Source organism: Hyalella azteca, unplaced genomic scaffold, assembly GCF_000764305.2.
Source record: "Hyalella azteca isolate HAZT.00-mixed unplaced genomic scaffold, Hazt_2.0.2 contig3902, whole genome shotgun sequence".
Classification (NCBI taxonomy): domain Eukaryota; kingdom Metazoa; phylum Arthropoda; class Malacostraca; order Amphipoda; family Hyalellidae; genus Hyalella; species Hyalella azteca.
In genome coordinates this window covers 267516-294496 of record NW_025934131.1, presented here as the reverse complement: position 1 = coordinate 294496, position 26981 = coordinate 267516, and the positions used below count along the sequence as shown (strand labels likewise).

General features: G+C 37.2%; 2 protein-coding genes across 2 annotated transcripts in view; one reads left to right on the top strand and one right to left on the bottom strand.

Moving 5' to 3' along the window:
* Positions 1-839, top strand: part of LOC108676865 — a 96379-nt gene extending 95540 nt beyond the window's left edge. Inside the window, exon 9 of the mRNA XM_047879822.1 lies at positions 656-839. Within this exon, the coding sequence (XP_047735778.1) occupies positions 656-700 (45 nt within the window). The 3' untranslated portion in view covers positions 701-839. The remainder of the gene's footprint in view (positions 1-655) is intronic.
* Positions 840-10708: 9869 nt separating this feature from the next.
* LOC108676873 (transmembrane protein 50A) lies at positions 10709-15061 on the bottom strand. The gene is made up of 4 exons (XM_018165026.2): positions 14905-15061; positions 14021-14133; positions 13489-13649; positions 10709-12824 (listed from the first exon to the last, which is right to left on the bottom strand). Exons 1-4 carry the CDS (start codon positions 15010-15012, stop codon positions 12712-12714), a joined length of 495 nt encoding a protein of 164 aa, XP_018020515.1. The 5' UTR covers positions 15013-15061; the 3' UTR covers positions 10709-12711.
* Between the last annotated feature and the right edge of the window lie 11920 nt (positions 15062-26981).

Sequence of the window (26981 nt, the reverse complement as noted above, 5' to 3'; positions counted from 1 at the left end):
GCTCCAGTAACGTTTAGTTTTGTATCCTTGCTACATTGAGTGCCTATTCCGATGCGCGCGGGACTTTGACGGGCTCTACTGAAAAGTTAACTTATTGTCACTGCAAACCTATCTCCTCCTAGAGTTTTTAAGCTACAACAATGAGACATATACCATTCGATGCGCAACAAAATTATCTAGAACGTAATACCGGCGTTTTTCTAATTTCGTTATAGTTTGGATTTTATTCCGCAAAAGGGGGGGTCGCGGGGGGGGGGGGAAATTGAAAAATTTTCGAAAAATTTACGAAAAATGCTCCCACACCCACAAAAATGAGAAATCCTAAAAACCCTCGTGTTGCGTTTTAGATATGGTCTTTACGCATCGAATGATATGTGTCTCAATGTTGTAGCTTGAAAATCCTAGGAGGAGATAGATTTCTACGGTCCCCCCTTTTTTGGCCGTTTTCTAAGAATTTCACGTTTTCTTTCATTTTTTTTCGAAAAATTTACACGAACAAAAATGTCTTAGAATTCTATTTTACATATGTGTACCAAGTTTCAGAGTGATCCGTTTGTAAATAGCCGAGATAAATTTTACCCTAGACGCTCCCCTTAATGGGAACACATGAGGTCCTGTGAAAAGAAACTAATACCGTTATTCTTACTTTTTTCAGAATAAAGAAGTCGTTCACAGCATGAACATCTTTGGGACTCTCTAGCGGGACTATCCACTACATCACTCGTAGAACTTATCCAGTTTTTCCGTCTCACTGATATTCAGTGATTAGTTTTATTCTTTTATTAAGAACTTAACGTCTATGCGACTAATTAAATCCATTCGACATTATTAAGTGCAATGACATAAGATTATTTCAGTTCTCATTTAAAATAAATATATTTCTTGTTGTCTTCAGCATCGGCTTATTTTTATTTAACTGGACAGATCATACAGATATCACTTAGCTTTAAGTTCTGAATCTTGTTTATAGCATTCAGCTCCCTGTGAAACTAAAACTGACATAACTTTGAACATAAATTATTTTGATCCTATATTCATTGACTTTCTTATAAGCCTCTCAACTCTATTCTCCAACCTTGCCAACTGCTGCGTCTTCGCCGTCTCTGCTGCATTTTTAATCCAATGTTACGCCTGTTCCATTTCATTCACTGAAAAGTTAATGCATCGTTTCTATTCTATTATATTGAATTGAATTTTTCATGTGAGAAAAGGGTACGGAATGACTACACATTCCCAGAACAAAATGTTCAGTTTTGTTGCTGACGTATGATACAAGTTTAATTCGAAAGATGACTTTTAATTCTGCCTAATATATAATATATTTATAATATATATAATATATATATATATATAAGTGAAACTGTGTTTCTTAACGGTTACAAACTTACTGTACGATAAAATTGTTATATCTTACGGCCATTTTGCTGATAAATCCCCCGTGGTAAATTGAACTTAATCTTACTTATTTCTCTGAGTGACGAGTCTCGAGTCGGGACCTAAAGCTAAAGCATTGTAACTTTTTTTGTAGCTTTGGTCGGCTTTATTATTATTTATTCTTCATTCAAATATTTCAATATCTATCATAAGGTTCCTTGTTGTAAAGTTCTCACGAAGTTTGCTGTCATTCAGCTTGAATTATTATCGGTGAGTCTAGTAATGCCACTGTCTTGCACAAGTTGCGCTATCGTTCGTAATGTTCCGTTGACTACATAAAATTAAAGTGGGAAAACCTTGAGGTGATGTTAAGCGACTGTGTTCACTTTATTGAAGTTTATTTAAAGTTTATATCTGTATTGTATTGTTATAAGATTTTTATGCATAACAATATGCTGGAACTTCTACACGTCAACGAAATATATCGGCACCGTTTATGTTGCGCTTGAGTTCATTACGGGATAAGGAATCGTTCTAAAAATATTATCATCTAATTCCAACTATTTTAATTGGATCAAGGTATATAATTCAAACTATTTTCTAGAGAAATTTTGAGATTAATATTGCTAAGGATAAACATTTATGCATCGTTTAGATTTTTTCAACTATTTTTGCCTTATATTCAACACCAGGGAAGCTAAGCATCAATGTTTTACAATTCCAAAAACTACGGATGAAAAATTTAACATTTCTTCAGCGTCTATATGGACGAAATTGCAGGTTATTGGTGTATTGTTTTGAATAATTACATACAAAACATCCTGTTTAGATATAATACTGGCAATAATTTTGTCAGTATTTTCCTGTAACTACGCATGTGAAATTAATCTCATTGTCAGTAATCCACAGGCGTTACTAGTAATGAATTTCCCGATATATAATTTTATTACATTTTATATTTTACTCGTGTGAAATCATTAACATGTTAAGCAACATCAGGTTTATTTACCTTCAGAATGAGTGTCAATGATAACGCTCTCCTTCATTTCGCTAACCTCATATTTTTTCAAACATTTTACATAAAACAATTTCAACATTTGTTGAAGACAGTATTGTTTTCTGACGCTGGCATGGTTAAGCAGCCCAAGTCTTGTGACTTATTGCAGTTATGGACAATTTTTATTTTAATTTACAGAGGTCAGTTTTTTTAAAGTAGATCAAAACAGACACTTTAACACGTTTTTGACGAAGCTTACGACATTTAGTTGAGGTTTTCCTACACATATGACGTTACAGTGAAGATGCGCAGAACAATTTCGAAAGTTTTTGTAGAGTGGGTCAACTTAATATAGTTCACCCATGTCGTCGCGGTTGCGTACATTGTTTTAAACTGCTTCCATGAGGGGACAAATGATGAGGGACAGCAATATAGCAGAAATTTTATTATCAGATGATGGTGATTGTAGAATGTGATATCCGAAGGTAGTTACTGAGAGGCAGCGAAGTAGCAAACTAATTTAACCTGTAGGTGGTAATTTTTTTACTGAATGTGATGATGCAAGCTAATTAATGAAGGAAAGGTCGAACTCCCTTCATCAAATGGTTGTAATTTTTCTCAACGTGAAGATACTTGATGGAATGATGGTTGTTAAACATGATAACGCCTGGAATAATACTTTATCAAGAGTTGAATCGCATCATGCCAAGGGTCTAGGTTTTTTCTCTGTGTTCATTATTCAAAAGGAAGACGATGTATCAATAATTTGGTTCAAGGTTATTCCCTATTTGTAAATTCTATGTTGGTCTTTAAATTGTAGAATCATTTATTTTTTGTTTTAAATCACGGTGAATGATTTTTAATTATTAAGAAACTGCTAAGAATTAATCTGCTGGTTGATGTATGCTAATGTTGAATAAACAGAACGTGAGCTTGTAGAATGGGGTTGATTTTAATATTTTGATTAGATTATTTCTGAAGTAAACAAAACTGGAAAAGTAAAATTAATAAGAATATCAGAAAAATTGTCTTCACTTATGACCAGCAGCTACACGTTTGTTAAAATAGTGAATTTAATATTTACCGTGAATTATTATAAATTGCTGTAAATTTTTTTATATCAATACTTTTCCCCTCACCTATCGTGAGATCTTATTGTTCTTTAATTAATAGGCTTATTTTGATAATCTAAATTTGAGCTTTTTTGTTCAGACTTTCTCGAATTTATATATTCAATTATAGAAATATTAAATTAAGGTTATATTCATAAAATGCATTACCGCCTTGTTGAACCTATAACTAATGTAGAATGCCCCGGTCAGACATGAATGTATTAACTGTTTAGAACAGACCCTTGTTACTGGGCAAAAAATTGCGCACGCTCGTCTTTCGTAGATGATTAAGGATGATAGAATTCAGTATCAGACCTCATCGCAGCAATGAATGCTGAATTTAATGATTAAGGATGATAGAATTCAGTATCAGACCTCACCGCAGCAATGAATGCTGAATTTAATGATTAAGGACGAATAACTTTTATATCAGACCAATTCAGCAAAGTATATTGAATTTAATTTCAAATCATACGAAATAAACTGATTATGTTCATCTGATTCATTTTTAGCTACAAGACAAATTTGAGAACCTGACATCACAATCAGAATTCTTTCAATTAACCCGTACACAAGTAAAATTATTTACTGAATTCATTCTATTTGTAGTAGGCAACAACCAAATGCATGCTTAATAAGTCGAGTATTTTTATACATGTCGCCCCACGCAGGCTTCGCGCTTCCCAGGATTAGGTCGAAGTCATCATTCCAGGGCCGTGACTTGTAGGATGTGTCTACGACTAGTTGATGTCGAGTCTGAGCTGTTTGTAGGAGATAAGACTACGACTAGTTGATGTCGAGTCTGAGCTGTTAGTAGGAGATAAGACTACGACTAGTTGATGTCGAGTCTGTGCTGTTAGTGGAGATACGACAACGACTAGTTGATGTCGAGTCTGAGCTGTTACTAGGAGATACGACTACGACTAGTTGATGTCGAGTCTGTGCTGTTACTAGGAGATAACAATTGTGTACGTTTGATATAATAGGCTTGTCTTACTCGGTATCTCTTGCTAGTGAAACACAATCCGACATTAGGTTCGTTGCTGAGTGTAAACATCGGACTTATAACCGCAATCCAGACGAATTTAATATGACACGTACATTCGGCGGTGGACATAATCGGGCTTTTATTCTCACATCAAAATTAAAAAAAAATTAATTTATTTAATATCTCTCTACCCACCATACAGTACATTTCGCTCGTTCGAATAGACTTAATTTTAGATAAATTCGTTCTATCCCTTCCATTCCTCGAACGAAGTTGATCCAACCCTCAATGGCTACCACTATTTCTATAGATATTAAATAAAATGGTTCGTTGATTGCCCATGTTATTTTCGCCCGTAATCGAATTGTATGTATATGATTGTAAGACCAAAAAGAGCTGCAGCATGAGCAGCCCAAAGCTCCAGCCTGTCTAAATTAAAACGATTCATTTAAGCTTGCTTCTTCATTTCCGCGAGTGATTTAATCTCCTAACTTCTCACGATCCTACCTTATTTTTGCTTTCCTCGTTTCATTTGAATGCATCTGCGATTGACTCCTGTTAGTGACTATGGGTGATCTTATTTATAGTTGGAATCTCATAATTCCGAAAAAAAAAATCAAGTTAGTGTCCTTTCTTCCATAAGTTCCTTCCTTTACATGTTGTCATCGTTTGTTGTACACATTTTTCAGCGGTGAAATAACTTGATGAAATGATATCATGCAGGATTTGACCCATACCAAGAATGATGGCAGAATAAATAAATTGACGTTTTGTAAAGTTTATATTAACAGTCCCAGGTCGGTTATTTTGCCTTCAGGCTACTGTACATCCCTAACCATTCTGGTGTCTACTTATTACCCGAACATTCCAAGAAGATAGAATCAATTCACTGAACGACCGACTCGAATGTCCGGATGTTGGCGTAAGTTTCCTCGTTCGAAGTTCTTCATTAGTTTTTTGTTTCCGAAGACGACCGACATGAGCGTTTGCTGGTCATCCTTAGCCGAGCATGCAGGGCCTACTGATCCTACAAGACATTAGGCTCCTTAAACTTCAGAAAGCCCATTGCACTCTTTGTTTCAAGAAAAAACTTCATCAAACACCGATACCAATCTCGGAAACCTGTATTTTGTGTGAAAATCATTTATGTCTACTATCGATTTTGCACGTGGTTGCTTAACAGAATGAAATGAGCAGAAGAAAAATGATAGATCAAGTTTTTCATTAAAAAATACTACTATATGTAAAACTTTTGGAATCGTTCTGGTATACGAGTATTTATTGTGAAAAAAAATTGTTTGCCTTATTTACTTTTTCTGTTATTATGAAGAGTGGATAATTGAAGCATTGTACTTCTTCTTTAACTGAGATCAGGCTCGGAGGTGCTTCTGCTCCCACAAGTCTTAAATCCAATTAAAAAAATTGTACTTCTTGTTACTTATTTATTGCAGAAACTTCTGACGTGTGCCTGTGCTCGTCAGGAGTCCTATGGGACTTCGCGCTCCTGTGGGGATTGTTCCTGAGCGCCTCACCGCTGAGCTCGGTGTGTCTCACTGCGGGTCTCAGTTATGGGGTTAAGTTATTTGTTGATAGGATTCCTTGCATTAAGTTATTATGTAGGTAGGATTCCTTACATTTCCCTTCTTTGTCTCTCTCGTGCGGGCGGCCGACGTCCCGTGTAAGCGACCTCTAGTTTGAGTGTCTTAGTTTCCGTTGCTTTTCACCTGTCCCCCCATGTCACTTGTCCCTCCGTGTCACTTCGTCTCTTTGAGATGCTAACGCTGCTTTCTTCGTGCCAGCTTCAGAGGGCTGGACAATAATTGCAACTTTCCGCCCCATGTGGGTGAACGTTGATCCAAAAAACTCTCAATAATTGAGACCTTCCATCTCGTTGGTGATGTTCATCTTGACTTTCAGCGCGAGGTAGCTAAATAGCTGAAGCACTAGTAAACATGTGGCTACTAAACTAAAAATTTCAGGAACGACTGTATAATAATTTAGAAACTATTTATGATTCATTTGTTTTCTTTGTGCGGTTGCAGAATGACTGTAAAACTCTTTTGAAACAATCGCGCGAACGTTCCTGGTTCTTGTTAAATAACTTGGCTCCATGAACTATTTATACGGACGTACATGTGTATTGACGTAGTAGATAAGCATTAAAATTAGAAGACGTTGTTGTGTAGACTATTCTGTGATGGTGATCTTGTTTTATCTCATAGACTTCTATTATCCATAATCTTTGTACTACATATCTATTTTGAAACTGATGTGTACACGATCTAATGTAAAAATAAAGTGAGCACTCGACTGAAATTCATGTATTTTAACTTGATCTTTCAAATCTTATTCAACACAACTATTCACGCTTTGTGAACAATTTTATTAGGAGAGGAACCATAGCCTGCATTTAAAAAAATTTAACTACAATACTAAAACACTGAAATGAACAAAATCTCAATGGCATGAAAGAAATTTCGGAAATTTTATGAACTTCAGATTCGCTATGCTAATTTATAGTGAACAAAATAATAAGGGTATAAAATTTACTAACAAGATACAGCTGACATACAAAATAAGGACATTTTTTCCATTCTCATTGTTAATTATTAGGCCGTGCAACTCGCGTAATATTAGTTCAAGAGTGTTCGCAGAAGCACTCGTGCTGTTCAGTGCCCATCAACACGTGACACATGCAACTTCCGGCGCAACATCTGCCGATACTGCGGCCGCTGCTCCTGTTAGTCAAGCTGTTAACGGAAGGATACGATGTTGTTTCTCCTGACACTGCCATGGCACAAGCGCACTGTATGCGGCCGGATAAGTGCACACACATTTTCTCCGCCAGGACGTACCCGCAATCTCCATTCGTCAACGCGAGTGGCACAAGAAAGCCATCGAGAGCAATCCCTGAACCAGACCTACTACCCTCAGAGCTTTTAGGCCTGGTAGGAATAAAAATTCGTTTCGTCTAGCTCGACGTAAGTTCTGTATCTTACGATGGTTTCGATCGGTGCGCGCTGCTTTGAGAATTGTCATAAATTTGAGTGGCGTTTGAGGACTCTCTAGTTCTAGTCTTGACTGATCCAGAAGACGTTCCAGGAACCAATTAACGTGAAGAGTTTCCTCGACCACTTTCGCTGTGGCTGGAGTGTAACATCTTCCTTCGCTCCAATTATCTTTGATGCTTGGAAATCAGTGACGAAAGCGATTTACCTGAAGATCTCTGAAGATCTGGTTGAGATTGAGACCTCAGGCGCAGGTGTGAAGCCGTTCTACTTGACCCCGACTCCCGGACACGGCGGTCAAGGGAAGGACTCGAGCCAGTGATGCCAAACGTTACAGTTTTGAGTTTCGACGACTTGGTTGATCGATCTTATTCTCTCTCGTTTGTAGTCGAGTGTGAACTCTATTGTCTTTCAGGATTTTATGGCCCAAAAATCTATTGCTGTTCATGCTTTGGCTCTACCTGCGTAATTCCGTTAGTATGCGTCCCATGAAGCTGGTCATCACGGACTGTATCTTCGATTTCTTCCGCTGGATTGTAAGGAAAGATTTATCTCTCGTTGGAGCGTGCTTACGCTTCTCCAGATGCTTGGATCGTTTTCTTATGAAAACCCGTCAGTTGAGACTTCGTTTGGTAATCAAAATGAGGGTGACCGGGCTCGGTTTACCCAGTCAAATTTGTTCGTTCGTTGGATGGCTTTTCAGGCATGGGTCTAAGCTGCTCCGCGGGGCGCAGCTTTGTTGAAACATTCTGGCTGTTCGTTTCTGGAGGCGGGAAATACTTTTCAGAAGATCCTCGCGGTCTGTGGGAACTAAAATCCGTTTAGACTTCATTTGACACAGATTTAGTCAGGTGTGTTGAAGCAACTTTTTCAAGAAATTCCACTTAATCTCGGAGCTACTTTAAAAGATCTTGACTATTTGACCTTATAATTCCCGAATGTTGACCGTATTTACTCCCAGATTGCATTCTATGCCAGTTTTCACTTCCCTCTGCCATTTTCAAAAGACTTTCAACACTATCCCCTTCATGTCTTGAGTGCTCAGAAATTAGAGGAACCACTTCCATCGTATCTTCTTCAGCAAAATTCTTGTTTGATTTCTGCGATGCCGTTCCATAAACTCTATCCTCCAAAGAGCGCCGTCCAGACACGGACAAATTTACTCGTTCTGTATCTTGCGTATTTTCCGGCGAAGATTCATGGGCAACATCTGGCGGAGTCAGACACACACAGCCATGTGGACAGCGAGGAAGGTACGGGGCCTCGGTTCGCTGGTCGAAATTCCCTTTGCCCTCCAGACAGGAATGCTTATGATGGTGCATCGTCGAATTTCCAGATTGAAGTCACATCAAAAAGTTATTCGATGGATGAGATACATGAGGGCGAAAAGCGTAACGTGGATACGGTTCTTCAGATCACAGATGTGCAAGCAATTAGTTTCAGAAGTAATTTTTACTGATAATGTGGCACCGAGACGGTGAAATTCAGCTCACGGTAATTGCAAAAGATGAACCTTTCAACTGATCGGGTCAACCCATTAGGTAACAAAAAGTTTCGGCAACCAATTTTCAGAATGTCAATTTTTATTCCACAAATACGCCAGTTCTACTTCGTGGGCGCTCGTTATCATATTTTTGCACGACTTTTCCACTTATGACGTCAGAATTTATTCCCACTAAATTTATTTTATTAATATATTTTTTAACGTTTTACCTTAAGAGATTCCGACACCGTTCCTCATTTGTTACCATTTCCACATAATTATTGCACGTGCATCTTTCAAGTTCAACATTAGTTGATTTTTGTTGAGAAATATATTGCTGCGTTTTCTTCTCATCTTCCACACCTTCAGTGAGCTGCACCTCAAATGATCACAGAATTCAACTAACACAAGCGGTTTCAGTATTATTCAGCATAATGTGGAAATTAAACACAAGTATTCTTATACACAAGTCACGAGGCTTGCTTCACAATATTCGTGCAAATCTATATTACTACGTATATATAGATTACAACTCCGTGGATACTATAGATTACAACTTGGTGGAAATACATGATCGTTCCATTATATTTGGAAACTGCGTTAATTGAAAAATGGCAAATATTATACAAAAAATATCCGGGAAGGAATGAAGTAGAGAAGAAATATCGCAACAAATTACCTCGGAAGAAATATCGCAACCAGTTTCCTCGGAAAAAATTTCGAAACGTTTAACAGGGGAAAAGAACAGTTCTAAGCTTGCCAGTTCGGTGCACGACTCCGTTTTTTCCTAGCAGCTCTGAAACATTTTCACAGTCACGACAATAAAATAACTGCAAACGCTATAAAAATGACCTATTACAATTCGACTGGCTATGTACCGTAGAAACATGACATTGACATCATGTACTGTGGCGACAGAGAAAAGGCTCTGCTTCCTCTGGGCAATGACAAGTTTGTGGCTGTTTCTTACACATTATTCCATCATTCTCCAATTTCGGACGGTTCCTATGAACATACATCAGTTTAATATGTTTAAATCCACCGTCATAGGCATAAGCTTTGAATTTCGGAGAATCCTCGACACTCGTGGTGAACAAAAAACTAATATTCGTTCGTTGTCCCCAGAGGAGTACGAGTAACCGAATACATTTTTTTCTGACTTGAATTTGTTTAAATCCTGATTAAGAATATCTCGTTGTTGATATTGCCATACAGCCCCACAAAACAAATTAACCGTCCGCTCCTTCTCAAGAATATCAACCAAAAAAAAAATCCTTACTTCCGTGTTACCGTTAAGATGATGGCAAGTTGCGTGATATGACGTTAACTGTGAATATATTTTCTAAGAACGACTCGACTAAACCTTCCGAGAAGCTCGAAAAAGCCTCTCAAAACATTGAACTTGAAATAAGTCAACCGACCAATGATCATTTTCAAATCAATGTCACATTCAAAAATGTTTTGACGAACTCGACAAATTAAATCTGCCTGTCAAGCATAGACGCGGGAAAATATCTAAATAAGCATCAGAGCTCCTGGGGCCATACTTTCAAAACTCGCTAAGTGAACGTAAGTACTTACGCTCTATTTTCTTGTCTATGATTGGTGGATTTTGCTTGAAAGGCCGTCAATGATTGGCTGAAGAACTTACGATCTCTTAACTTTTTTTGAAAGTATGGGCCCCGAGCAACAGGCAACTCCGATCTAAACTCGTGGAAGTGACAAGAGCAAAGAGATAACAAGCCAAAAGCGGAATTGTTTACATAATCAAAATAAAGAAGCATTATCGGTACAACAATTAACATCTGTAGTACAGGTACAAGTAACCAACGTTTCTCAATTCAACAATTTAAAACCTTGGATGATTTTCTAAATAAATGATATCAATTAATATACCTACAACAATTGAGCCAATAGCTACAAAATTCCAAACACGCTTCAAGGAAAATAAAATGTTCGTAAGTGGACAGGTGATTTGATCAATAATTGAATTTAGGACAAAATGCGATATTAATCAGTAAAATTACAATAATTACAGAAGAACGAATATTCTTGAATGTAATCAAAGCAATCCTGAACCACGCTCAGTATGGCGAGATAGTAGTATTTTTTCTCCCGAGAAATTGGCAATTGAACATTCCATTCAAACCAATTCACTGCCAAGAAGAATAATTTCGTCCTAAAAATGAAAACCGGATTCATAAGACAACAATATCTCAGTAGAGAGAATTTACTACTGACTTGAAACAGATACAATTTTAGTGCACATTCATGTTTTACGTGCATTCCAACTTAAATTACTTATATATATTTGTAAGGATATATAGGTCCTCAGAAGCGTTCTTAAACATACGTTAAAGCTACGAACACATTAAATACTCCTTACCAGTCAGAAAATTTTGACGCAAATTTGTTGCCATCAAAATATGGCAACTCGTGGTGACAAACGAGATTTCCACAAGAGACTTTTACTGCTGGAGTGGCTCTAGAATTCCTTTAAAAAATCAGAAGTAAATATAATGAATTAGGTCTACAAATTTCATCCCACAAACGCAAATCTTTTCAAATAAAACAAATTCATTTTAAGAAAGAATGCCATTCCCTGTATTAAAATTTAAATTAAATCACAATATAATTTGCTCTATTTTGCTGCATGATGCCGCAGTAGCGCAACTGAAGTGCCTAAATGAGCATCTATGTTAACAATGAAGAATAAATATGAAATTCATTACTTGATTGTGGTGTACCAAAAACGAACCCATCAAAATCAAGTAATTGAGTTAAGCCATATGTACAAAAAAAAAATTCAGCAACTTGAGCTGCTAATGGTGAAGGCAAGTAAGAAAATTAGAAATCTGATAAAACACATTCAGAAGTTGTAACATTTACCAAATTCTGCCGATCAATCAAGAACCGCGTTACATTTTTGTCACTCAGCTACGAAATGACAACTAATCGGACGCACGCATGCTTTCAAAATAAGCGGAGAATTGAATACTTCAAATTGACAACAAACATTTAGGAAGAATAATTCTAAATAAAGAATTAGCTGTTTTGTTTCCATTTTCAGCAAATTGATCAAAGACTCATCGGAAATAGAGTTAGAATGTGGCTTGGAAAACGCCAAGACTAAAGTTCAGAGTGAGATACGGTAATAGAAGCATCCAATAATCAAAGCTGGTAGAATACAAGTCACTGCGAGAATTTTTCCTTTTTAAGGACAAGCAGAAAATACTCTTGAAAGTCCACACTCTGTTTGTAGTCTTGACTTGGTTTGTCCCATTTTAAAATATTAAATTTATGTACAAGCCTGAACACTCAAAAAGAATTGCATCGCAAAAAGCCATAAAGGAACCTGAATGTTTAGTTTGATAGTCCACTAGCATCTAAATTCAAGTGATTTCATCAAGTATTGTAATGCTGAAATTGGCTGAACGCTCCCGTGTGCTTGATTAAGGGTGTACTATTGTAATTCAGTTACTTGTAAGACTAACAATAATGATCAATGATTTTCCGCTAAGCTACATTTTATAATCTCATTCTCATCAATAATTGGACATGGGACTATGTGTCACAAATCAATTCAATCAAAAATTATAGTATACTTCTGAAGTGAAGGTTGAGGTTACCATATTATGGGAAGGTAAGGTTGAGGGTAGTAGGGTATGAAGACATGAAAATATCAATAGTTACTTAAAGGGAATAGTTAAGTGGAGCTAATAGTGATGGAGCGTTCAGACAGGATTGGCTCATCCCCAGGTGTTGGTGTCCTCGACTCTCCCGAACTTGTACATCACTGACGAGAAGAAGATGAAAAGATTCTGCAGGAACACAGCAACACCAGGGTACACTGGCGTGAAACCTGCAGCAAATTGCAAAATTTACCAAATAATTTTTTCATGAACACTGTAAACTCATTTCACCAGAAAAAAAATACCTATATTCATTCAATCTAAACAAAATAGTGAAATAAATTATTCCTATATAATGAAAAAAACAGCATTCAATTTCAAATAACACAGAAGCGATTACTATTATATATGATTTGGGATGACATGGTTGATGGATGAAAATTTATTTGGGATTACAATTGATGAAGTATATATATATTTAGTGAAAGCCTGTGTGCATCTGCAAGTAAGTTTATAAATTTCTAATGAAATTTTTTACATTAAAAGCAATTTAAGAGGCAAGAAATAGACCTAAAATTATCTACCTATAAAGGATGCATTGAGCAAGAAATTGTTTTAATTCAATTTAATCAGGGTCAATGGGCAAAATTGTTTTATTTAATATAGAAGTCTCTTAGGAGAAAGACGATTCAAATTATGCTCCTTTAAATATCATATTTTTCAGTCAAAAATACAAGGAAAGTCCTTTGAAATAAACAAAAATGCATGACAATAATAAGAAATTGTAATTCAAGAATCATAGTCAGAAGCCTGGAAATATATTAATCTTTTATTTGCCAAAAATAAAAGGTTTCAAAAATAAATAATGCTAAACACAATGAGAACTCAACTAACCGGCAACAACATAACCATCAAACAGGATCCAGCAGGAGCCGATGAGTGAACCAAAGCTGATCATCAGGCCAAGGAATAGCCAAATTCTGGCGCCATAGCTGCCCAGGCAGCCTCCCTCATGGCCGTCACCTCGCACCTGAGCATTGCTAACCGTGTTGATCCTGTAAACAAATATTTGTGTGTTATTCACTCTTTTTTGCGTAGTCAGGCTGTTTATTGATGCAAGAAATATTGTTGTATCATATTTATTTGTTAATTTTCCAAACTTAAATTTTACAACAATAACTCAGATAAAAATTATTCTATTCAGTAACCACATATTATGGAGTTGATGTTGATGTTCATTAAAATACTTCAGTCTAACAAAATATTTAATTTCCAATATAAGCAACCTACCTGGGTATTATTTCAGCAATACTGCATAGGAAAATAATATTGGGAGACAGATGTTAAAGAGTAATATAGATAGAGAAAAAGCTATTCATAATGTGTAATTTAAACTTGAAAGAATTAAGTTGAGGGTGAGTCTCACATGAACATGGCAATGGTAGCCATGACACCACAGGCATGATAGGCATGCTTCATTTCGCTCTCATGAGGGTACTTAGCTGCAGCATCAATGATGATCCACCAGCCAACTGAGAACTGTACATACACAGGCATTCATATTAATTCATGGCTGTGATGGAAATATAAAAATGGGAATGAATTCTCACATGAAACATTTGGCGCAGATTGAGAAAAATTCAAAATTTTCCTAATTTGTTCAAAAGTTTTTATAATATACCATATTACACTTGTTCAAATTAATTTCCAGTTAATTAGGTAAATAAAATTCAAATCAAGTAAAAATCTAACATGCTCAACATGTTGAATGAGGTTCCCAAAACTGCCAACTGCCTGCCGGTGTGATTCGGCTTGGGTTCCAATGCAACCTTCCAGATTAAAATAATAAACATACTTTTCTGGTATTCAAATACAATAATTAAACACATTTTCTATCATTTCAAACCTTTATATTTCATTATCAACACAGTGCGATAAAAATGTCAATAATATCAACTTTTGGGGTTCAATTAAATATATATATATATTACATTTATTATAATAAACATCCTGCACGTGAGTGTGAGATATATCTATATATATATCATATAAATTATATTGCATCCAACATGCTAAACATTCATATTTCAATGGCATTTGAGAAATAAATCAAGCTCCTAATGAAGAAGTACCTTGCAAATACACGTAAAATGGCATCTATATGAAGGCACAAGCCAACATTACCTCTAATCCACAACAATTAAGCCTCAACAAATTTTCAAGGTGTTGAATATTTCTGGCATTCCTTTAATATTCAGTTAATGAGGGCACAGGTAGCAGCAAATTGGGATAAGTATAATGGCTACTCACCAGAAGTCCTGAGAGAATTGAAGCAAAAAGGTTCCGCTTCTCATGGGGCTCCCACGAATCAAAAATAGGTGAGAGTCTCTCACCAACATTACCACAGCAACGAGGCATATCAGAGTTATCTTTGCACTAATTATTATGGAGGAAATCAAAGCATGAGAATCAATAGTATAGAAATTAAAAATGTATAGAAATATAAATGTATAAATGCATATACATAGAAATGTATAAATGCATCAATAGTCCAAGACAAATTTTACAAACCCAGATAGAAAGATTCCTCAAATACTGTTTTAATACCAGATTTAATATATATAGCATTTTGTAATTTAAAAAACACCTTAACAAAACTTTGCAATAGCAATGCTACTATGATAGAACATTATACATGTTAGGCAACTTAATGCATTACAAATGCATATAATTCATTCTTTTTCACAAATTTATATATAAATTCTAGTTTCTTTGCTGTTAGCAAGCTCTTTGATTTTACTGCACCTACATAAATATAAGCAAAAACAATTTGGATGCAGATATACCTTCCTATATATGACAGGAGCACAATACTGAACTACTTGTAACTTAAAACTTGCTTGAAAACTGATTCACTGAAATTACACAATTTTATAAGTGAACAGCCATAAACTATTTCAGTTAGTATACGTAATGCATCAACCACATGACTGACATGAGTAAACACAAGAGAACATCACTCATGTGACTGGCCCCAGCATCATCATGTGAGGCCCAGATGTTTCAACAAAGGAATGAGGAAATAGTGGAGGCTCATATCAAGTAGAGGCGTGAAATTAACAGTATCATTCTGATAGATGTACTGCACTAATTAAAAAGATTGAGATTGTTTCTTGCAAACTGTGTGGCAGGCATGGAATCTATCTACTTGGCAAGTTGCAACTGGATTTTTCAAGCTGAGGTTTTATGGGTTTGCCAGCCATGATTCCATTTCTTTGAGCCATGAGTCCATTTCTTAGAGCCGTGAATTCCGTATCTTGGCCATGAAAAACCATTTACAAGCCGTAAACTTATTTACAAAGTCCCCTGCATGTGTTACCCCAAATCTCTAATTTTGCCCTAAAACAGTCAAACAGCAATACTAACATTTGCTTTCACTTTAGTACAACAATCTTCACTTAAGTGGCAACTGAACACGTCATAATGAAGTCTGTCCGCTCTGACGTGACTGCAGTCTGCAACTACGTGATCTTCAAGGAAACGTTTCTAGTTAACTTGTTATTACGTTCTGCAGGAAATTTTGGCTGAAGCATCGAAGAACTGCCAATTGTGGAAGTTGAAAATTTTATGAAGCGACAAGTTTGCAAAGTGCAAACTGCAATTTTTTCAATCAAACAAAGATGCTCAACATTAAAGCCATGAGTTTTTGTACCTACTGAAATTATACAATATTGGAGCTGCAATATTTCAGAAAAAAGTAGGACTTTTCCAGCCCTGCTGTGTAGGCCATTGACTCCTTGCAGCATATTTTATGATCAGAAAGTTTCATGACAACCTTACTACGTATGTAGGATAAACGCACCATATTCCAACATCATGGGTAATTCTGACACTTCTCAACCATTTCCTTTATATTAAGCTTTGTCTTAGTTTCACGCATGCGTAGATGGTTGAAATAGTGATGTCCTACTATTGCGCGCCAGAATTGGCCAGATTTCTGCAAAACACTAGGTCTGGCGGGAAAATGTTAAGATCCTCAGAGCCAAAGTCCACGTCACCCAGTGAGAACATTGAAACACGTGTCAAAGTTGATAGTTGACCTTGCTCTACCAAATAGTGATAAACTGTTTGTGTAGAAAGAACATAATGGTTTGAGACTTTTAAATAAGTCTGTGAATATAATTGGAATCCTTTAAGTATATACGGTATATTATAAATACTTGTATTTGCTGATTTTAAATGGTAAATAAATTAATAGGTGATTAAGTTAAGAGACGGTTTTAGACCCATAAAAACTAATTCTGACATAGCTTGGAATGGGACACACACAGCTTGTTCCGAGCTGTGTTCAAAAATTAAAATTTTCTTAATTAAAAGCTTAATAGCTCTTAATTAAAAGCTTAATTAAAAAATTAATATTTTTTAATTAAGCTCATTCTGAGCTGTGTCCTATTCCAATACAGCTCAGACAGGGCATTGGAATTCCAACACAGGGAGTTGGAATTCCGAATTAGTAAGAGTTTGAAGCGCTGTCAGAATTAGTCTCACAATATGCCAAATTTAGTCACACACAGTGTCGGAATTCAGCAATTTTGTAGATTTGAATTCCAAAGACATTTAAATAAATATGGCAACAGTTTGTGATGTTTCATCAGCTGGCGCATAGTGTGGTGTTTTGAGAGTGACGCAAAGCAATCAGAACTCGAGTTGTGCATATGGTGATCTTTTTATAGCCATTCAATTCTTGCTAGTCCTTAAAGTGTCGGAATATGGTGTGTTTACCCTAAAATAAAGAATGGAGGCATGGAGCCAACAATGTTCCCTGCTTAAGTGTTTTACATAAAAAATTAAATATTTTAGCTGCCATTTTTCAAACTATAGAACAAGTACCGTAAATGGGATTACTTAGACTCCCAGGGTAACTTCAACCACTTTTAGTTTTTTTAACAAAAACCCCCAAAACTCAAAAACTATTTGACATAGAAAAATTTTGTCAATGGCATTAAAGGCCTAATACTGAGGCTATGTAACACAATAGAAAGATTTAAAAAGTTTGCATATCTAATAGGCTAAAAAGTTACAAATGTGACCCACAAAAAAGAGCTATTATTTAAAGCCTGTCTGGGTACTCCTTCAATTTTTTAATTTTTTTGGTAAAATAACTCCAGGTTTTGATGCATTGTAGTAGAACTCTTCTAGTTACACATGCAAATGACAAATTTGAGGAAAGTGTCTTAGTTTGCAAATGGGGGGCCCCATCCCTGAATGGGAGAACTTAGACCACCTAATGTCAGCCCTGATGGGGTAACATAGACTGGCTTGGAAATTAATTTAAAATTACAATACATAACATATTTTATGTTTGATACACCTATTAATGTTTTTTTATGTTTCAGACTCTACAGGTTCTTATATATGGTAATTTTACCTTAATTTCCAAGCCGGTCAATATTACCCCATCATGGCTGACATTAGGTGGTCTAAGTTTCCCCATTTGGGGGCAGTGCCCCCCATTTGCATACTATGACACTTTCCTCAAATTTGTCATTTGCATATGTAACTAGAAAAGTTCTACGTACTACAATGCATCAAAACCTGGAGTTATTTTACTTAAAAATATAATTGATTTTACCACCCAGTCTAAGATACCCCAAGAGCTGGAGCCTGGGGTAACTAAGACCATTACTTTTTTTCAAATTACATCAAAACTATGAAAAGCAGGAGCCAGCAATTTATGGTGAGTGAACCTAGAGTATAGACCTGTATTTTGCATGTTTCAATTTAAGTTTAATTTAGCTAGTAAAAAATGGCATCATTTAGGGTAAACGCAGTATATTCTGACACTTTAAGGGCATAGCAAAATATGAATGGCTATAAAAAATACACCGTACGCGCAACTCGCCATCTGTTTGCTTTATGTCACTCTAAAAACATTGCACTACGCCCATGGTCAGGAAGGTGCAGCATGTACGCCGGAGGTTCGTTTTGGGATGCACGCCAGTACGCCAGGGAAGAAAGTTGCCAATATGCTTGCTAAAAACGGAAGTGTAACCCTCGCCAATGCTGCATGATCGACACAGGCACACATACGATTGATGCCTGGCGATCGTCACAAACACACGTGCTTTACGATCTATATAGCCAATGCCCAATGATCAACACTACCAATGCGCGCTCTTTGCGATCAAAGTGGCTGATGCCTAATGATCGACACAAGCGCACGCAATTTATGATCGGTTTAGCAGATGCCCAATGATCAATACTGATGCGCTCTCTTTGCGATCAAAGTGGAAGATGCCTAGTGATCGACACAAGCGCACGCGATTTACGATCTGTTTAGCCAATGCCCAATGATCAACACAGAAGCGCGCTCTCTGCAATCAAAATGGCCGATGCCTAATGATTGACACAAGCGCACGCAATTTACGATCGTTTTAGCCAATGCCCAATGATCAATACTGATGCGCGCTCTTTGCGATCAAAGTGGAAGATGCCTAATGATTGATACAAGCATGCGCGATTTACGATCGGTTTAGCCGATGCCCAATGATCAACACAGAAGCGCGCTCTCTGCGATCAAAGTGGCCGATGCCTAAGGATCGACACAAGCGCATGCAATTTACGATCGGTTTAGCCAATACCCAATGATCAACACAGAAGCGCGCTCTCTGCGATCAAAGTGGCCGATGCCCAGTGATCGACACAAGCGCATGCGATTTATGATCGGTTTAGCAGATGCCCAATGATCAATACTGATGCGCTCTCTTTGCGATCAAAGTGGAAGATGCCTAGTGATCAACACAAGCGCACGCGATTTACGATCTGTTTAGCCAATGCCCAATGATCAACACAGATGCGTGCTCTTTGCAATCAAAGTGGCCGATGCCTAATGATCGACACAAGCGCACGCGATTTACAGTCAGTTTAGCTGATGCCCAATGATCAACACTGATGCGCGCTCTCTGCAATCAAAGTGGCCGATGCTTAATGATCGACACAAGCGAATAACACAAAATATGGTAACACTAACAATATGGTATTAACAACACAACACATTGCAACACAAAATATCACTGCACAACAGCACTGCACTCATCACAACATATCACTATACAACACATTATAACACACCCTAACATGACATTACATTATAACATAACATATTATAACAAACANTGGTATGTCGGGACAAGCCAGATCACCCAGATGCAGACGTAAGTCGAGACAAGCCAGATGCGGACGTATGGTATGTCGGGACAAGCCAGATCACCCAGATGCAGACGTAAGTCGAGACAAGCCAGATGCGGACGTATGGTATGTTGGGACAAGCCAGATCACCCAGATGCAGACGTAAGTCGAGACAAGCCAGATGCGGATGTACGATACGTCGGGACAAGCCAGATCACCCAGATGCAGACGTACATCGAGATAAGCCAGATGCTGATGTACGCCGGGCGTGTGCGCCAATAACGTTATTTTAGCTCTTTGTATGCTGTGTTGTACGCCAGTAGAAGGGCTTGGAGCCTCGTTTATGCCGGATTAATCCGCGGAAAACGGCACCATCCTGGATATGGCAGTAATGGCACTACGCGCCAGCAACAATGAAACGTCACAAAATGTTGCCATATTTATTTAAAAGCCTTTAGAATGCAAACCTACCAAATCCATATATTCCAACACTGTGTGTGACTAAATTAGGCTTTTCGTGAGACTAATTCCGGCCGCGCTTCAAACTCTACTAATTTGTAATGCCAACACTCTTGTGTTTGAATTCCAATCTCTGTGTGAGCTGTATTGGAATACGACAGCTTGCAATTAGAACACTATAGAATATTGAACTACTTAATTTGGCTTTTAATTAAGAGCTATTAGTCTTTTAATTGAGAAATTTTAATTTTTGCATACAGCTTGGAATGAGCTGTGTGTGTCTAATTCCAAGCTGTGTTGGAATTAGTTTTTATGTGTCTAAAACCGTCTCTTAACTTAATCATCTATTAATTTTTTTACCACTTGAAATCAGCAAATACAAGTATACTTAAAGGATTCCTAATATATTCACAGACATTTAAAAGTCTCAAACCATAATATTCTTTCTACACAAACAGTTTATCACTATTTGGTAGGGCAAGGTCAAGTTTGATCAACTTTCAACTTTGACACATTTTTCCATGTTCTCACTGGGTGACGCACACTGTCTCTCTTTGGATCTCAACATTTTCCCACCCCACCAGACAGCCCAGACCTAGCGTGTTGGCAATAGCATGGTGTGCAAAAGTATGACGTCACTATTTCAACTAGGTATCAACAAATGCATGGAACCAAGAAAAAACTTAATATAAAGGAAATAAGTCGAGAAGTATAGGAATTACCCACGATGTCGGAATATACCGTGTTTACGCTAAAAAAATAGTCTAAGTTACCCCACTTTACGGTAGCGGGTAGCTTTCATTGGAAATTTCTGAAACTGAAATAAATTACACAATAAAAATTAATAAGAAAAACAGTAAATTTTTGCCTATTTCTAAAAGTAAACTGTACATTACAATTGATTAGCCTATAGTTTTAAGTTTAATTTTTGAAAAGTTATGCCAGATGTTCTAGATTGTGGTACAGGACTACAGGTAGGCTACACTGTACCAAAATTAAGAAGTTTAGATTGCTAATTGCTTTGCTCATGAATTATGAAATAGGTTGCTTAAATTGATTGTCACTTTGTTAGCAAAACAGCAACATACCTAATTTACCTAAATAATTTAAGTCATATGTATCAAGGGCTGTCTAATTTCAATAAGACTAGGATTAGTGACAGTCAGAATTGGAAGTAGGCCTAGATATAATCTACATTCTACATGGACAGTGATCAGGTGATGGACCACACTCCAGTCTCCAGGTGACTCCACACTAGTCTGGAAAAGTCCTATTTTTGTCTGAAATATCGCGGCTCTAATATCATATAATTTCAGTAGGTATGAAATCTCGCGGCTCGAATGTCATAAATTTTTGTTTGATTAAAAAATCGCGGTTTGCACTTCGCAAACATGTCATTTCATAAAATTTTCAACTTCCGCAATCCGCATTGCTTTACCGTTTCCGCCAAAAATATCTTGCAGAAAAAACATAAACATCGTAATGTAAACAAATAAACAAAACGTTTGTTGAAGATCGCGCATAGTTGCGGTCATGTCAAAGCGGTCAGACTGTATATTAACACGTGCTGAACTTACAGTAGAGACAAATTTTATTGTTGCCGTTTGACTGTTTAAGGGTAAAATTAGAGATTTGGGGTAACACGTGCATAAACTTTGTAAATAAATTCGCATTCGCACCTCGTAAATGGCTTTTCATGGCCGAGATATGGAATTCACGGCTCGGTGAAATAGAATCACGGCTCGTAGAAATGGAATCACGGCTGGCAAATCCATAAAACCACGGCTCGAAAAATTCAGTCGCGGCTCGCCAAGTAGATATATTCCATACTAGACTCCACATAGTCCACAGTCCACACATTATTGACACATATCAACATATGTGCTATGTGGCAGTGCCGCAGTCCGGCGCAGTGGCCAGTCCGCAAGTGCCAACAGCCCACTGAGCCCAGGCCCCAGTGGGCAGTGGCATCAGGCATGGAGGAGGCTGAAGCCATGATCGCCAGCAGGGCCATGGGGCATGGATTGACTTATATTTTATATACTATTGAATAGTGATGGTTACTTTTGTTCGTAAGCGGTAAGGCAACCTTATTTGACTCAGGACTGAGTAAAATTTTAAGAATATAACATTTAGGTAGTTAACAAACTGCAAAGAAATATGCCAAATAAGTAATTGATGTGAACTTATAAAGCCTAAAGTAGAGGTGAGTCAGGTGACTCACAGACCCATGACAACGACATGCTCAACAGACAACAATAACAGACGACTTTTCTCGTCAAAACTCAAATGCGCTCTCAGAGCATGCTTCGGAGAGGACCAATGTTTGGAAAGGATCATATTCACAAAGAACAGAATGTAATTCCTTAAAATGACTTTTTGAACATTTAAGAATATTATTTTATTATTCCTAATTCATTTGCTTGTAGGAGACATAACTATCAATACTCAACTGATTCGCTTGTTTGCTTGCCGGCTGACTGGAAAGAAGCTCAAGTGATATCATTGTTCAGAACAGGTGAAAAAAGCTGCCCGGGAAACTGTCGCCCTGTCAGTTTGACAGTGTCAGTGAAGTTTACAAGGTAATGGAATCTGTTGTGAGGATCGATTGCTCGATCATTTGACTGTTAATTATCTCCAATCAGACTGTCAACATGGCTTTATTGCCAGTAGATCCTGCACCACAAACCTCTTGTCTACTTTGAATGAATGGACCTGCCTGCTGGACGAAAGGGAGCCAGTGTATGCAGTGTAGCTCGATTTTGCCAAGGCATTTTACTATGTCTCACATGAACGGCTGTGGCATAATATGAAGTCTTTGGGGATCAAGAGGAATGTACTCAAATGGATCAGAGATTTTCTAGTAGGAAGACGACAACGTGTCAGAATTAATAGGACCGTATCAGACTAGGCTTCATTGCGCAGCGGTGTGCCACAACGAAGCGTTCTCGGGCCTGTTTTATTCGATGTGTTTATAAACGGTCTGCCAGAAGCTGTGTCTAGCGTGAGCTCGATGTATGCTGACGACACAAAAGTTCATAATACAATGAAGAATGTGTCGCAAAAAGTAGAGTTGCAAGGTGATCCTGATAGGTTATTTGCCTGGACCGATACGTGGCAGCTGAGTTTTAATGCTGACAAGTGTAGAGTAATTTACCTCGGCAAGAACATTGAACAGCAAGATTACTGCATGAGAAAACATGGTTGCAACGAGAGAGTAATGATTTCGAAGTCGACAATGGAAAAAAATTTAGTAGTTTATGTCGACAATGAGTTGAAATTTTCTAAGCATATTGAAGCTCGAGCTAATAAAGTCAAAAAACGACTTAGACTGATCAGACGCTCCTACAAGTACCTGGATGCAGAAGCAATGAAGCAGTTGTTTGTCGCTGTCGTGTGCTAACCCAGAGTTTGGAAACGCCGTGTGGTCACCAAAACCAGAAAAGGACAAAAATTTATTCGAGAATGTTCAAAGACGTGCAACAGGGATAATTCCGGGAGTAAAAGGCAAGTCTTATGAAGAACGCCTAAAGATTATGAAGCTTCAAGCCTCTGTTATCGATGTCTGCGTGGTGACCTCATTGAAGTATAGATTAAAGATTATGAAGCTTCCAAGCCTCAGTTATCGACGTCTGCGTGGGGAACTCATTGAAGCATACACGTATACTCATGGCTTATACAAGGACCCAGAAGGATTACTAGAATTTGAAACAAGAACCAACACCAGGGGCCACGGCTATAAACTAAAAAAACTGCGTAGTAACACATCCATGCGACAACATTTCTTCTCGCTTCGAGTCACCGACATGTGGAACAGCCTCCCTGATAGTATCGTTGACGCTCCGAGTATGAACGCCTTTAAGGACAGATTAGATAAAGCTATGCAGGAGCATATGTTCAGTCTTAAAATGCCTAGCAAATTACGGACCAAGCAATAAGTCCAGCAGCTAGCAGCTATCTGAAACAATCGTCAGTTATAGAAAAATCGAGTTCAAAAGGCCGGATCCCTTGTGAAGCAAGTTACGAAAAGTACAGGAATCGGCAACATGCCATTTGCCTATTTCTTCTATTCTTGATGTTTTAGTGCAGCCTCCAGTTGGCTGCTTGCAGCGCTTATTTCTTCTACCACTTCATTATTGTATGTAATTCGTTTACTATGATAAACCGGTGAGAATTAGCAGAATGATGGAGATGTTCACTAAAAGTCTCTTAGTGTTTTATAAATTCTACATATTCATATTTTGTAATGATTTTGCTTTCATCTCAGTATCAATCCGGTGTTTATTCATTTTCCTGTACCACTTTCAGAGTAACAAGATTGGAGCAGAGAGGTGCAGGTTCGATCCCAGCTCTGTGTGACAGTTTCTGGTCAGAATGGTTGAGGAGGCCGGGCGGTTAAGCAAAGCAAAATTGGAACAGTGAGTTGCTTGTTCGAGACCATAACAAGCTGTGAATGTTCTGCAATGTTAAGAATTGGCGACAGGGCTACGGCCTAAAAGACGCAGAAACCTCTATCATTATCTTTGCTATGCAGTTGAATATTATTCAATACTTAAGCGAGTAAAAAATGATTCGGGGTAGCTTCCGAACCTCCAAGAATTTACGCATTTATTTTAAAAACAACGAGTTAAGAGACGCGACTTAGTTAAGCTCTTAGCTCACGGAAGTCAAGAAAAAATCAAAAGTAGACAAAATTATTAACATACTGTAAAATATCTGCCAGGTGACGCTTTACGAAGGTTATAGAAGCACATAACAATAATCAGGCAAGGGGTCTACTTCTAAGTAACGTTGTACGACTACTTCTGCACGTTGTGCGTCAAAAAATTAAAATACGCTGTACGCATGAGACAAAACTTCCTCCGTTACTCAAAGACGTGTTCAGCCAATGGATGATGATAACACGAACGGAAAATAGGACGACGTAGGCACGAAGTTGACGAGCCCGAGCAGTTCGCACCTGATGAAAGTTCTAACCTCAACACGACGCGACGAATGGAACAAATAGAAATTTTCTATCCTGAAATAGACGGGGAGCTGAAAAGAGATAAATCTGTAAATGGTGAAAACTCAACAAGACGCGAAGAGTGGAAGAAAAAAATACTGAAGATGTCAGCCTTGAATAGAAGAGCAGATATGGTCATAGATAAATACTTGTAAATATCGTGAGAAAATTACTATGAACAAAAATTAAGAAGCCTCCTTTTTTGAATAGACGGCGCCACTGTTTGCCAGGAGGCCTTGGACTAGCAGCTTAATTCGTATGACGTTATTGTTATGATGAGTAATTCCGTGGATCGTCTCCGTTGATCTGGCCAATGAGTATAGATTTAATAATAGGAGTTCTTGATATGAATTTAGTTCTTTTAAGTTTTGATCCTCTCGAGTACATGTAGATAAAATGAAGTGATATTCATGATACTCATGCATCATGCTGCATGAATCATTGTAATATTGAGCCATCATATTATACTTCATTAATTTTGTTTGCTGTAATAAAGAATGATTTTGTTACCACATATTTAATATTGATTAATGAACGAACCTTTACCGCCACCCGGTCACAATAAAGCTCGAGATACAAATAGCATACAATAGAGTCAGCCAATAACATACAATAGAGTAAGTCTTATGAAGAAGCCTTGCTCTTGTGACGCACTCTACAAGACAATCTTTTGATAGATTTTCTTTATAAACCTAATTCAAGTGGGCCTACACGGTACATGTATAAATAGACATGGCTCAGCAATATTTGGCATTATACCTTGTTATAACCTCAGTTCAACTTGTTTATATTTTTTAGAATTTCCATCGTTATTTTATATCTTCCTTAAGTACAATCCAACTTTTCAGTCATACACGCCATTCAAATTTTCAGCACTGATTGCATGAATAACTCAATCTTTTCGAAGTAAATTGACTCACAGTTTGAGTGAAATATATGAGGAACATTAATTATAAAAATTTTCAATAAAATAACATTGACTATCCAAGGTAAGTATTTAAAATTAGCATTGAGTATCCAGAAGGTTCATTTATAGGTATCCAGAAAAACAATCCAGAAGGAAAAAAAGGTTTCTTGTATTTAAATGAATATTTTTTTCTGTAATCATACATCGGGGTGCCACGCACTGTCTATATCAGGTCGCTTGGTCGAGTGCTCTGGATGATCTTATCTAACGCATATTATTATCCCGGACAAAACAAACAACCTGGTCTCCATATTTGCCTTCATTGGGGCCTACCCACGCAAATCTGCCACCGGAAGTTGGCAATGCAGTCAAGGCAATTAAAGACCTCGGGGTAGGTTTACTGATGATATTCATCATATTCTCTGATGATATTCTTCATATTCGGGGTAGGTTTACTGATGATATTCATCATATTCTCTGATGATATTCTTCATATTCGGGGTAGTTTTACTGATGATATTAATTCTTAGTCTCATATAAATAACTCAATCTTTTAGAAGTAAATTGACTCACAGTGTGAGTGAAATTTAGGAGGAACATTGGGTATAAAAAATATCATTAAATAACAATTAGTCTCCTGGGAAATTGTATATTGTAAATTGAGTTCAGCATTGCTCGACACTCTATACGAGTCCATTTTTTAATAAAAAAACGCGAAAAATCAATTCAATTCTAACGCGAATAGTTACTTCTAAATTGAATTATATATGATTTGATCGACATAAATTAAAAAAAATTAGTTCTCAGAATTCAAGTTATTCAACTCAT